General features: G+C 40.1%; 1 protein-coding gene across 1 annotated transcript in view; it reads right to left on the reverse strand.

The window, feature by feature from the left end:
* Positions 1-14652, reverse strand: part of LOC139112357 (uncharacterized) — a 59270-nt gene that overhangs the window by 17905 nt on the left and 26713 nt on the right. The window contains exon 8 of the mRNA XM_070673330.1: positions 5136-5448. Coding sequence (XP_070529431.1) covers positions 5136-5448 — 313 coding nt within the window. The remainder of the gene's footprint in view (positions 1-5135; positions 5449-14652) is intronic.

Genomic DNA, 14652 nt, shown 5'->3' on the forward strand with positions numbered 1-14652 from the left:
CACTTGAATAACGTCTAATCCCGGAGGCGATGATCCGTAGAGTAAGAACTGGCGTAATTACGAAGTGCGAAGAGCCGTCGCTTATTAAAATCCGGCATTATCTCGCGCTGCACATAAAACAGTCGCGCGTAATAATAATTTAGGTCGCGAACGCGAGCTGCAACGAATAATGCAACCGATAAATTAGGACAGGAAGTTACACGCAACGCTGCATTTGAATAGCCGCATATAGTACTGTTGCGACTTTAATCTCAACGCTGTAACTTTTCTCGATAAACGGAGATTTTTTACTTTCGGCATTAAAATTAAATATTTTGGCAATTAAATTTCTAATTAATACTTTGGAAAGATTACCTGTACTCGAACTTCGTAAAAGAATGGTAGATAATGACTTTGATATCTAATTCAAATACTGAGCTTGTAGAATGTTTCGTCAATAGTTTAAAAATTATTAGTTCTTTAAAAATTTTATTGAGAAAAAAAAATATATCTTTATTAAAATATAAGAGAGATGAGAAATTCTGAAGCTTTTATTTTTGAGAAATACTATGACTAATTGGCAATTTCGTAAGAGTTAATAGATCGTTTTTGATCTCGCCATTATTGAGAGAAAGTTACCCATCAGCGGAATAATAAGCCATCCACAAAGATTTCCAGGAAAGAATCCTATAGGAGAATTGCGTCCTACGTTGGGATTTGAATAATCTCTTCGCGTAGCAGGTGGGATGTCCATATTTCGCGTCTCCTCTCGGAGGAGATTTTCAGACTGAATCCCACATATATTGTCGATATAAACTAGAATTATTTTCTCGCTATTATTAAGTTATTTTCGAAAGAATATTTCTATGTAATATTTAGTCCCCGAGAAGTACTAAATTAAAATATCAGTCAGAGAAAGAAAAAAAAGAGATTAGTCAAAAAATTAGTTAATAACATTTCAATTTCAACAATCATTAAATATGAGAGGGAGACAGACATTGGTATCCAAATTAAAATTCATGAGAGGTAAACGAGACTTATAAAACTACATACACATATCTGTCCGAAAGCCCATAAGGTGCTGTAGAAATATGTGCACGGATGCCTTTTAAAATCGCGTGTCCCACTGCGAAAAAAACGCTTTTAAAGATCCATCCTTGGGAATAGACTGCCTAGTGGCGTCGTCGTTAATAAACGAGCTAAGACAATGGGGTCGCGGGCCGCGTAAGAGCAAAATAAATTGAAGGTATCTCCAGCACCGCCTCGCTTCCGTAGGTCGAGTTCCTGGGCTGACTGTTCCGTAATTAGTGAGTGTCTAAACAATACTCGAGCTATCCCGAGGACCACCCCTCACGCGCCTTCTCATCGCCGCCACCCTTATTCCACGCTTCTCTTAACGCAAACCGGAATCACCGATAATTAATTATCCACTCGCAGGATATGCGACTGTTGGGATTATTCGCGGCTGCATCACTTCTTTTTTCGTTTCTCTTACCGTTCCTCCGTTCCTCTGATCCTAATTTCGCGCCGTTTACAAGAAAGATTGTCTCTGTCGCGTCGCAGCTCGTATCGTGACGAGATAATGGCTCGTCGCTAGCAATTTGGAAGAGAACGTGATAGCAGGGGAGGATAAGAACGAACGACCGACTGTCATACATAATATGGGGTGCAAAGTGGCTATTTAAGTTAAGCCGTGATATTGTCACCGTAAATAAGATAAAAATCGCGCCCTTAAAACAAGACGATTTTTTTTAAATCGTAATATAAATTATTAAAATTTTATTTGAAGATTTTATTATTATTAACTTCAATATCATAGATTTTTTTTAGAAGGATATTATACATATTTTGCATGTATTGAGTTACGCGGTATTAAATTAATATTTCAAATATTTTGCGAAGTGCAGCTTTTGTAAATTTTGGTTTAAGAATTAATTGAATAATAAATCGGATTTTTGGCGTGTGTGCATGATAAAATTTTTTTTTTTAATTAAAATTGAAAACGGACTTGCTCATATTTAGCAGGGTCACTCTGTAAGATACGCTTCAAAATTTTGCCGTTATGAATGCGTTTAAACGTTGAGCGATTAAACGTACGAGGTTGTTGCACCACACGATGGACGGAAGCGACCGCCCTCGTTAGCATGCACTTTGAAAGTCTTTAATTGCGGCTAGAAGCTCGACGGAAACTCGCGGCTTGTAAACAATATTCGCCGGGTAAATAAATAGCGATAAATATGCGCTGTCCTGCAAAGTCCTGCGCGATAAATGTTGTTACCAAGTTTCTTCGAGTTTAATCCTTCGCGCGGAAGAAATATGCTGTTCTAGAATTATTTAGGCAGTAAACTCTTTTATCAGATTACTTCATAATCGCCCCTCATGGGAGAACGTATTTTTACTGATTATTCAATTATTTTCACGTGCAAATTATCTAGCAGCCCTAAACGTAATCTGAATTTAAAACGTGAAAGTTACAAGAGGCAGAAAAAAAAGTTCTCATTTAAACACAGGATATTAACTTGAGCTTTTTATATGCGCGGTGTTTTATTTCGCGACTTCAATGCATCATAATTTTGTTTTCGAGGAATATTAGATGAAGCATTAAATAAACCTTCAAAATTAGTATCTAAAATAATTTTTGCAAAAGGCAGCTTGTATAAGTGCAACGCAGTACATGTGCCGGAACTGTCTGGAGAACTAGCTCGTAGAGTCTTCAGGATTTTGCGGTTATGACATGCCGCGTTACTTTGATCCTCGACCAGTACGGTTTAAAAAAGTTAGTTTACTGGGTTAAAAGCTACAAAAATGTTTTACCCGGCAATTTCCGGGTTTGAAAGAGCAGACAGATCGGACACTCGACGGAGAACCGCAGAGTTTCAGTCGATTCCCTTTTGCTACGGGATACGAAGTTACTATTGGCAGACCAAAGGCCGCCCTCGTTGATTTCTTTCGTCGATCTCTCGAAGCGTTCAATAACTTCTTCGAAAGCTCGAGGGTACACCCCGAGGGTGAAGTCTTGCAGATTCCAAACGCATACCGCGTAACCGACCTCTCTTCCTGTAAATTCTGAAGCGTGCTCTCTCTCTCTCTTTCTCATTCTTTATCTCTATCTATTTCTTTTTTCTCTCTCTTCAGCCTGACTTTTGCCAACGTCCCAAAGCTTAACGAAATGGAAACAATATTGACTCGTGAATCTAACTAGAGAACTTCGCATCGAAACGATATTGCAATTTTCCGATGAGAACGATTCCTCCTGCATCCCTTTATAGATTCCGCGAGATATTTATTTGGACGCGAGCAAAGCGGAAGAAAACTCATCTTTGAAGTTCAAGCACACATTAGATTAAAAGCGCGTTTAAGAGAGCGTGATAAATTAAACGAGTTACACATTTTATTAATACATTAAAATAAAGTTTCAATCGTTCGCATCATTTCCGTATATTCTCTTGTTATTCATTTTTATCGTTTATGACAAGAATATTTTTCACAAACGTAGAAATTATGCTCAAAATTATATAAAGAAACAAGAGTAGTTCTGGAAATCCCAGCGCGAAATTATTAAACGACGATCGTTAAAGCTTATTGAAATCAAAGGACCGTGCTATGAGATTGTTTCCCATAAAATTTACGTAAAGGCCAGGATATTGCGCATCGAGCGAGAGCAAGGAGCGAGAGTCATGCTTACGGAAATTTCACGGCGGTACGGTTAAGCGCCACGTTGTTACATCGACGTTATACGTTCGCGTTAATCTGACTACATTATTTAACCAGCGACTTTTTTTTTTCGCCTGGTAAATATTAATTATTATTGTTACGATCGTAAAAGTGAGAGCGCGTGCAGTGCATAAGACGTTTATCGAAGGTAAATATTACAACGCCGTATGCTGCGGCTCGGTCGAAATGTTTGTGCCATTATCGAGTAAACGCTTCGAAAGTCTCGCTACGCTTTATTATTGGCAAAGCGAAGGATTTTCGAATTCATATGCCAAATCATATTACCACGCGGCGCGACGAGGATAATTTAAATTTGCAATTTTATATCGCTTGGCGAAATGACTGATGAGCACAGCGAGCGAATATAGCAATTAATTAATATTAATTAGGACCGCATTAGCATTAATCTTGATCGATAATTCATTGTTGGGGTCCAAAAAGTGGCGTCGCAGATATCCGCCGTAACAAATAGGCTATTGCATGATTTCTCATGTATTTATATAACCGAGTTTTATAACTATTTTTTTTTTTATATATCATATTAATTATAACTGATTTACATTTTTATTCAAATATCTCTCCCTGTATGACTGCCATCGAGCTTTTTAGAAGAAATTAATATTCAGTGGTATTAATATTTTGATTATATTACTAGATTATGACTTTGGAAACGAGAGCTTTCAGTAGTAAGAACGAAAATTTCTCAGATATTGTTGTCCGGACTGTTAGTTGAATGTTCGGTTCCTCCTCGGTCGTGCTATTGTGAGTTTTCGCGGTTACGGAGGTGTGGTGGAACATTACCGTCTCGCACTTTTCCGTATTGCACACCCGCACGGAAGGGCAAATAATTTCCGCCCCTTTTAATTTATCCTTATCTCGTCGCCCGCGATCTCGCCCTCGCGAGTTCTGCTTCCTCGCACGCGAAAATACGAAAATAGATGACGTTAGGACGGGGGCTAGACATTTAGTCGCCTACGCCATACGTGATGTTTATTTGCGAGATGTAAGAACGAATCTTACGGTAAAATTTATCTCTGTGAAGCGCGGGATGTTTAACTGTTCACAAACTTTCATGCTTATTATGAAAAATAAAATTGAAAACGCCTTAGCCAACTCGAAAATACAATCAGCATAATTATAGAAATATTGCTTTTCTTTTTCTACTTCGAGTCAAATATGAAAAAAAATATATATAAATATTAAATTTTATCGATACATCTAAAAACGATTTACTAAGTTATTATTTTAAGATTCAAGAAATTATCTCCAAGCAATGAGAAATTTTCAACGCCTTTTGTAAGCGGCTTTATTAGAATTTTTAAATTTTGCCTTTCTTTTTTTAAATTAATATATTATTGGATAGTCTTTCTATTAGGCATCTAACAAATAAAATGCATTGAGTGTACATTACAAGACATGAATAATAACGAGATATGTCTTACCTCTATCCGGAATGTCCATCCCTCCAGACTGAGCAATTTAAGAGTTGTATTTCTGGCCAGAGCGTGGCACAAGAGTCTCGAAGGATGGTCGTCCAGAGCTAGTCGAGGGCTAGACAGGTCCAATAACTGTAAACAGGGAGCTTCTGTCAGGGCTAGCACTAGAGGCATCACATCTGCCGGTCTCGATGCTCCCGCGGCCCTTAAGGCATCCAAATTGCGAGCCTTCCTTATGGTTTCGCCTAAACAGCCGGCATCCAAACCGCCCAGAAGGCATTTGGATACGTTTAGAGATCTCAGTTTGCAGTTAGGTTCCCTGAAAGCGCAAAACTACCGGTTAGTCGGATGACAAATAAAAAAAAATAACTTAAACTAGATAATTTTTTAAAGATAAATTAATAAAAATGAGGAGATAATTTAATATTTTCTTATACATTTTAATGTAATAACTCGTTTAATTTATTGCTAATCGTCAAGTTTCACTTTGCGATGTGTCATAAATAATTTGTGTACGATTTTGGCAAGAGAAATGAGAGCTTATCAAATTGGACGAGAGAGATAGGAGAACGATTTAATCGAATCAACTGATAGGGCAGTAATCATTTAAGATTGATGATAGGTCAAATCGAATCGCAGATGGAACTTTGCCGTTAAGTAAAAGAAAGACGTAAAAGGCACCTCATGGCAATTTCTGTCTCGGTTCCCATCATCGTCTATCAATCTTACAACAAAGAACACGGTCATTCTCATAACAATGACACGAAATTCTTCGAATGAAATATCGATGCGAAATGAAAATGGAATCGCGAAAAAAAAACTCTAGTGCCTTCTTTTTACGTGCGAAAGTTTCGGGACAATTCGGGACAGATTTAATATCGACATCGATCTTTCTTAAAGGGATGGCTCAACAAAGTATAACAACACGTCAAAAGCATTGACAGGCCTGCAGACATATTTTATCAAATTAAAATTATAATTAACGGTTCCATTTATTAAAAGTTAATTGAGATTTAGTCTTATTTACTCTCATCTTAATTTTATCGAGCCATGTAATTTTAAACTGAGCTAATTAGTTCCTTAATTAAATTTCTCATTAAATCTCAGATTTATTGAAGAAGGGGAGTAAAATACTTACCCAGTCTCTATAATTATACCACAAAATCAATCCTGAATTTTGACAAGATACCGTCTTAAATTTTCACTTACCGTCCGGATTAGCTTCCTAAAAAAATTGAAATATTTCTTTTGAATTACATTCACGCCTCTTCCCTCATTTTTCTTACGCTGTAAGGACATTTTACGCGCAGAGAAAATATAATAGTTCGATCCAGCTACCGTGATTTTCATGTAAGATCGGCGCAAAACTCTTTACGTGATCGTGGCATTATTCGCGCGACACTTTCCGAAATGCTCGGTGCAATCTCGCGGCGGTAAATCGATCAACGTCACGACAACGGAACATAATGAACAAACACACGGCGGTAGTCGTAGCGCGCATCACCGCGAGGTAAAGCGGCGGGCCGAATTATAGGGCGAATAATCGAATCGCGGTGGCGGCCGACACCGCGAGGATTTACGTGCGCGTACGTGCGTTTAATGGTGGCAATTTAAGACGAACGGTTCGAAGTGCGGGCCAACAGAGTGGCAACAGTACCAGCGGCAGCAGCAGCCGGCCGGCGTGCACTGTATCGCGTCTGGATTTAATGGTATCTACTTCGGCCCATATTTACTGACGGCCCTACTGCTATTGCCGCCGCGATACGTACATACGTTCCGCGATACGTCGCTGCTACGTACCGTACGTACGTCTAATGGCGTTGCCTTTAACGGTATCGCACCGGGCGCGGTAAATTCGCTCGAGAGCCACCCGCCGCCGCTCGATGCAGCGCATCCCGACTCTCTCCCTGTGCCTGTACGTAACCGAGGGACGAGAACAAAAATACTGCACCCTCCGCGGCGAGAACGTACGCGCGCGTTCGCGTTGAATTTCTAACAAAAATAAACGCTTCCGTCGGGCCAGGAGAGAAACAGGAAACGCGCGCGGCGAATATTCCGCCAGCGTCAGACTTCCGTAATAAAGCTACGGATTTCACGAGCGAGAATACTTTGACTTAAACCACTCGCACTGTTGCGAAAACAATTCTTTCCTCCGCTGATCGTTTATTTTTTTATTTTTTTTTTTGCAGATCGTCTTATAAGTATCCCTGCGTGCCCTTTTAAGACACGAGCTAGTGTTCGAATTCAGTTTCATTATTCTATCGTTAAAAAAGAGACGCGATTAATAATAGAATCGGCAAGGAGTAATTAATGTTAACGACGACGTGACAAATAAGCTTCGAGTGTATAAAACAGCGTACATTCCCTTCGGAAATCGAGTGTAGTACAAACAACCGAACGTTAATCTGTTAAAAAACAGCGGTAATTTTTCGACCGTTCGTCGTGAGTTTCCAGGTATTTCGCTGGGAAAGAACAAATGGCATTTCACCATCATTCATGGTGTGGTACGCGAAATTTGCTGCTGAAATAAAACGCAGGTGATACGTCTCGGAGCTTGCGGGTATTATTGCGTCGGCCCGAGTTTAATTTTCGTTGCGAAAAACGCGATCGGTATTTTAAATGCCCAAGGCATTGTAAAACGCGCTCCACTTACTTTTGCTTTTCTCTATATTAAAGAAACCGTTTCGCATTTAATTCCGTATAAAATTAATAATTTTCAGCAACAAACTACGAATGCACCTGCATATCTTATATGATAGATTAAACGTTTTCCGTTTCTTTAAATGTACTTTGTATATGCATTAGAACGTTAGTTATAGTAATTTTTGTAGGTTAATTACGTAAAGAACAAGTGACTCGATCGATGAATCGGTTAAAATTTGTACGATGAGTTAAAATTTGTCAAGTATTGAAATCAATATGCAATATAAAATTTAATTTAATATTTGGCATGTAAATTCTCTTACGGCGTGTTAAAGTACGTACGTACAGGTGAGAGACGGACAGGGGAGCGCGTATAATTTTTTTCTTAAACATTAGAAATAATTTTCAGCCCCTCCCTACATTAAAATTATAATTTTGTGTTAATGATTCATTGCCAACTCGCCAACTCCGCTGCTGCGCATCTATACATTTTTTTAATAATGTTTTTTTTGGGGGGATTAAGATTTGTGCTACTGTATTTAAAGAACACGTAATTTATTGGATATACAGGGCGTGAAAGAGGCATTAATTTAATTACTCGATAAATATTTCACGTATATTAATATTTAATGAGTGTATACATTGCGGCGCAATAAAGCGCGAAGTGGCAATTTTATTAAATATTAACGAACTTAATTTATTTCCTGCATTCCGTACAATTGGCGTTTAATTACCTATACATTACAATTTGTAACTTATCCGCGCCAGAATTTTACAGCATATCGAGACGCGACGCGACGAAATTTTCGCATCGCTTGGCGCGTGGAATCGCGCGGGATAAGTCGGACTGCAATAGAGCCGCAATCGTAAGTCAAACGACCGCGATGTTATTTCGTTTTAGTTTCGACAATTTTACCGGCGCGGAGATTTTCGCGACGGGACGCCTGGAATTGCGAAAAATCCGCTACGGCTTAAAGGAAAATGGAACGCCGCGCATTTTTACTGGAAGTTAACTCCACCTCGCCACCTCGGCTTTATCGCGTCGCCTTTTATTACCGCCGTATTCGAAGTCACTCGACTTTACGCTCTTATAAAGAGCAACGTCTTTTGTTCGCCGTGGAGTTTCACACAGCGGGAACAAACATTTCGCAACAATTGCGCGATATTTACTTGTTTGACGAAATAACGTAACAATTTGACACGCGTGAGCACGACGCCGTAAAGGCGCGAGTGAGAGAATTTAACGTCGAGACCCCGGCATTATAAAACCACTTTACAACTCGGGCTCTTCTTCTTTTCACGGCATAATAAGATAAATATGTCAATTTAGCTCAAGTTATCCACGAACTTTCAGAACAATTACCCTTTACCATCGTTGGAATAAAAAAATATCCGTATACATATTTATGTATACTTAAATTTCGGCGCTCATTTAAAATTATACTGCTATATGTAGGTCAGATATTTTACCGGAGCATGTTTCAAGCCCGATTAACATGCGCATTTTTAGCATCTATTTTTAGTATCATATAATAAATTCCACGGAGAAAATCGCGCGACCTCATATTCCCTTCGCGGAGAACGACTGGGCGAGCTTCCGAGCGAAGTTGCTTCGCGAAAGAAAAATACCAGGTGCTTAACTGCGTTATATACCCGACGTGCGTCTCGCGGAATATCCTGCCGCTTTCAACTTCTCTTCGTCTTGCTCTTTCGACGAGTTTCCGCGAGTTGCACCTCCGGGATCTTCGGCGATCTCTCGCAGAGCTCGTTAGATACAGTGGAACTCCGTTTATCCGGAGAAATCCGAGCTCGGTAGCTGATATACCGCATTCCTTGCCAAGTTGTTACACCAATTACTTTATCACAATCAATAATAACGCGAATATATACCGCGCACTATACGAGATAATTCCGGTAAATTATATACATCTGGTGCGTGATTTTGTTATAATTTTATGGTAGTTTTATTTAAAACGGCAAGGCTCACGAAATACACATACATTTCATTAATACCGCGCGTCGTAACCTCTGGCATTGGAAAATCTCGCGATATTGGAAAATCCGACATCCCTTTAAGATGTAAACGCTCCCATTTATATTTCATCGCTGTTTATTTATGGCTGTTATCGGATTATCCGAAGAAAGTGGCGGGCGAGTAAGAGCTAAATCCGCTTCGCCGTCTCAAGACACGCTAATAAAATGCAGTGGACCGGCTCGCGAAGGTGTTCCAACTACCTTTTCAAATCCAAGTGGAAAATTGAAATCTTCCCTCGACGCGTTTCCGCGCGAAAGTAACGACGCTAATTCGGATAAAAGTCCGCGTCTTCTGCGAGAACGACTTTCATGATTTTCTTATTAAACGCGAAGTGAAAATCGTAGATGGATTTTATATACGCCAACCGAAGTACTTTTTTAACGATCTAATTTTCGTCAGTCGATTACGTAACGAATTCTACGCACGTGGCATATTTATAAGAGCTTTGTTAAATGCAATCTGCCTTACGTTAATACAAACAATTTGGAAACAACGTGTAGGGAACTGTCTGATTTATGTTGGCAACCTATCGGACTCGCCATGGACAATGGATACAATTCTGACTCAACTTTTTTATCGCGAGTACCTGAGTGGCCTCTCTAATCCCGGGAGCCGTGTCTCTTATCGCGGGCTGTGTTGCGCGCGTGATTTAGGAAGCTCGTCGGGAGCGCGGCGAAAGTATAGTGGGAGAAGATCGTCCCGACGGCGATGAAAAACGTCGGCAAAACTTGAAACGATGAAAAATCTCCTCGGGCCCGGAGAATTCGCGAACTCGCGTTAGCCGAACGAACTTCCGCCGGCGAAATATCCTCATCGTTTTCCATCGAAGCGATGTATCTTCGTTCACAAGCACCCTCGAAAACGCCCCGCGAATATCGGGGCGATACTTATACCGGAGGGTCCATGCCGATGTTTAGACGCGAGGCCGCGCGCCAAAGACGATCCGCGAGGAACGAGGGTGAGAAAAATCGCGGTGTCGCTTATTACGAAATTTTTCGAGCGGCGATAAATTTATCTTAAGTTTGATCCGCCGTGCTTATCGCCGAATACGACAGGATTGGATTTATGCTAGTCGAGAGCGCTTTATTCCCCCAGTCTTGCGCACTTCATATTTCAAACGATTTAACGTTAAGCAAATTGTCAATTCTTAATCGAAAATGAATGCACGTATAGGAAACGTCTATCAATTTTCTGTTAAGTTACGTTTCCTTAAGATTTTATAAATATTTCTTAATCTCTCCGAGTAGAAATTGATTCCCGATTGATTCCTTCTGGAAGTTGCGTTGCTCTTTCAATGAATATGTCATGCAAATAATGATAAGGTAAAAAAGAACTTTAACCCTTTACGACTCCACTTACGACGTGCATAGAAATTCATGTGAGTGACGAAGTAATTGTGAAGCTCCGATCGAACACAGTCGACTGCTATCAACTCTCGAAGTATTGTTCCTCCGTTTATAGGTCAGGCAACCCCTAAGCCGATAGACATTACTATCCTTATTCGACGAATTTCGTGCTTGCATTGAGTTACGCTTGAATATAGACATTTTATTTTCACAATGTCAAAACCGCGCGATGATGTAATAACTTGGTCTTTTTACGGGAATAAAGCGGCACACTCACAAAAACATCTATTCAAATTTGCATAGAAAAGAGACTGAATTAATTAAAAATTTTAATAATTTAACTGCAATATTTTTTCTGGTATGCATTACATACATATTTTACAAATAAAAAAGAAAAAAAAGATAAGCTCACGATTTTCGAGAGTTTTTTCCACGACTAAATATCCATCGTTGATTACGTCGTTACATTCGAAGGGACTATTTTTCAAGGAAATATCTTTTCTGATCTTCAAACGAATAAAACGCTCGACAGACGTTGAACATGTTATTTCAAGTGAATCGGAATAAAATTCTACAAGAAGGGATGGAAAAAGAGGAATCGCGACGTGTCCCATGTATCAGGAGCTCGCGGGTGGGATAATCGATAAGTTCGATCGCGTGTTTAATGTGGCTCTGTACCCTCGATGAGAGATCACGGCGATTTGGCGTGACTTGCAAAATTTCGGGAGCGAAATAGCCGACCGTTGTCTGACGATGAAAATCGATTATGACGGAGATTCATCGCCCGGTCGGCGCGGGGACGTGTACATTTTGACGTTTATGGAAAATCTTGGACAGCCGCGTTTATGAAGAATGACGGAACACAGGGGCAGAAAGGGAGATCGATTAGTCGCTCTTTGTCCCGAAACTTCTTTTCGACAAAGAAAAACGCCGATAAACGTCATTTAGACGCATCGCGTTGGTACATCGATCTCTTTCAACCGAGCAATATGACGCGGCAGGCGATATTTTTTTTTTTTTTAATCCAGACGAACTAGCGCTAACGATCGCTAATAGACTTTTCTTATGAGAATTTAATAATTTCTAGGGAACGTTCGTTATATTCAAATAGCGAGAAGAATTGTGAAAAATGTCTGGCTTGTCTAACACTTACGCAAACATGCTGAAAAAATATGACTTAAATAAATAGGAATGATATTTTTCATAAATAAAACTAATACGATAAAGTTTTTTACGAAACGCGAAACGTCAACATGTTCCCAAGGAAAATATTCAACAAAAGCTTTATATTCATTTTTAGTTAAAAAAAAAAATTTGTTTATTAAATTATGAAATATTTCAAATTTATTTCATTTTATTTTAATTCGATGAATCGGTTAAACGATTTCTCATTTGGGGACGTAGCCAGATACAAATCACAATAATGAAGTAACTTTTCGAACACGCTTATCGCTTTTAGATAGTCTTACGAATGACTCCATTAAGAGTCGATCCAGGGTCTAAAATAATATTTCTTCGACGTACAACTCGAGCGTAAACTCCTTTAAAAATTTGGACTTAATTTTTTTCTTAAGTTTAAGTTGACTACGGCAGGGCGATAAAGACTAGAGAAATTTAGCGGAACGTGTTTGCGGATGTACGTGGAAAAATGCGCGGAAAGACGCAGCTCGAATCCCCGGAATAATATCTCGGTAATATTTTTTCTCGGCACTTCAATTCGCTAGTATCCACGCGACTTGCGCCAAGCTCCGCGGAGGCGAGTTTTTAATTAAAAACATCGCCTTCGCCGTACGTACAATTCTCGCCTACAGCTTTTGCGCACATACACGCGCATGTATCAGCGATGAAGTCGCCGTGGCTCGGAAAATTGACCGTGCACCGGAATTCGGCGGTAACACGTTGCGCGTCCGAAAAACACGTCTGCCTGCGTCACGTAGTTGACATTTTGTTTTGAATCGCACCCTCGTTTTATAACGTAAGGGGGCACGCTGCAAATTAGATTCCCGGGGAGGTTGCGTTCACGCCCCGAGACCCCGTTCTGTATTTAGCGTCGATAACGAATACAAATCCTCGCGAAATTGCTCGTCGGGTTCTATTCAGCGGCGGCGTAACGTGTCCGGTAACGATGTAATTTTCTCGCGCGATATTGCGCGACGATAATCTATAATAATACGCAAGGCGCATCTCTATTAACCCGCAGCTTACCTCTGCGATTTCAATCGATGTTGCATTCATCATGTACCTCGCGCGAGTTAATTCGCTCACCCCAGAAGCAAGCAAATATTTTTAATAATTTTTTTTGAGCACTTAGATGGAATAGGATTCAATTGCATGTATGAGCTTAATTCAGGGAAATCGTATTTATTTCATAGACGCAATGTGTATCGAGAAATCCGCGAAAAAGACGAACGACCGATGAGCCAGGTGGCGGCGGAACTTTTATTCCCGTCGCGGTCTTAAGAAATCTTTCCGAGATCTTTAGAATACAGTTGGGAGCACCCGTGTCAGTTCGCATCTGCGAGAAATGGATCGACTTCCTTTTTCCCGCCGACCATCGTATCGTACGACACTCCGGCGATTACGCGAACAATAAATCATGTACGGTGTTTTAAATATTATTAATGGTCCGTAAATATGTAAGATGCGAAATACATTAATATATTAATATCTAATTCCAGTTGAAATCAATTTACGTTCTCAATTTTCTTATAACGCTTGAGATAAAAGTATGTAAAAAAAGTAAAATAATAATCGTTCCCCATTAATTTTTAAATACGAAAATTATAGCAGCGCGTTAATACTATATAAATTTTTGTAGAGACAAGAGATCGTATTTAAGACTCGTTCCTGAACAATTCCGCAAATTATTCGCACGAATCTCATACAGCTTCGGGCAAGCTCCGACGATAATTACGCGAAATATCGAGCTTCTCGCCCGGATAAGCACACGGCTCGCCAAACTTTCCGAGTTCCTCTCGTCCGGGAAGAACTAAAACTCTCAGAGCGATATCTAATGGTCGGCCGGAGTGTCGGCGAATGCGTCCCGTTTCTTCGTTGTCGGGCCGAGAATGGCGATAGGAGTTGCGCGATTTCTACGAGTTTGCGGCACGTCGGAGGGAAGGCTGTTGACGTAATCGAGGAGATCCAGCAACTTCCGGCCCAAGTTTCCGCCGTCCGCGAAGTTTGCATAATTTCACCAACGAAATATTCCCACTCGTTCCCTTTAATTTCCATAACTCATTTACCGGTCGTTCAAGAAGGAGACTCGAGGAAGTTCAGGAGACGCTTTCGTCTTAGATCGCACGAATATTCTCATCCCCAAGAAATTCCAGCTCGAGAAGGTAATCAGAAGGGACAAGTTGTCCGAGCATTTCTAGGGCTCGCTTCAAGGTCGCGAGTGAGGAAAACTTGAGACGAGAGGCGAAGACAAAGAGATCATTTTTATCTCTAAAATCTTTCTTCTTTAACGAGACGTCGTTCTTACTTCTAAAGTTTATCT

The sequence above is a fragment of the Cardiocondyla obscurior genome, linkage group LG28, assembly GCF_019399895.1.
Source record: "Cardiocondyla obscurior isolate alpha-2009 linkage group LG28, Cobs3.1, whole genome shotgun sequence".
NCBI classification, from domain to species: Eukaryota; Metazoa; Arthropoda; class Insecta; order Hymenoptera; family Formicidae; genus Cardiocondyla; species Cardiocondyla obscurior.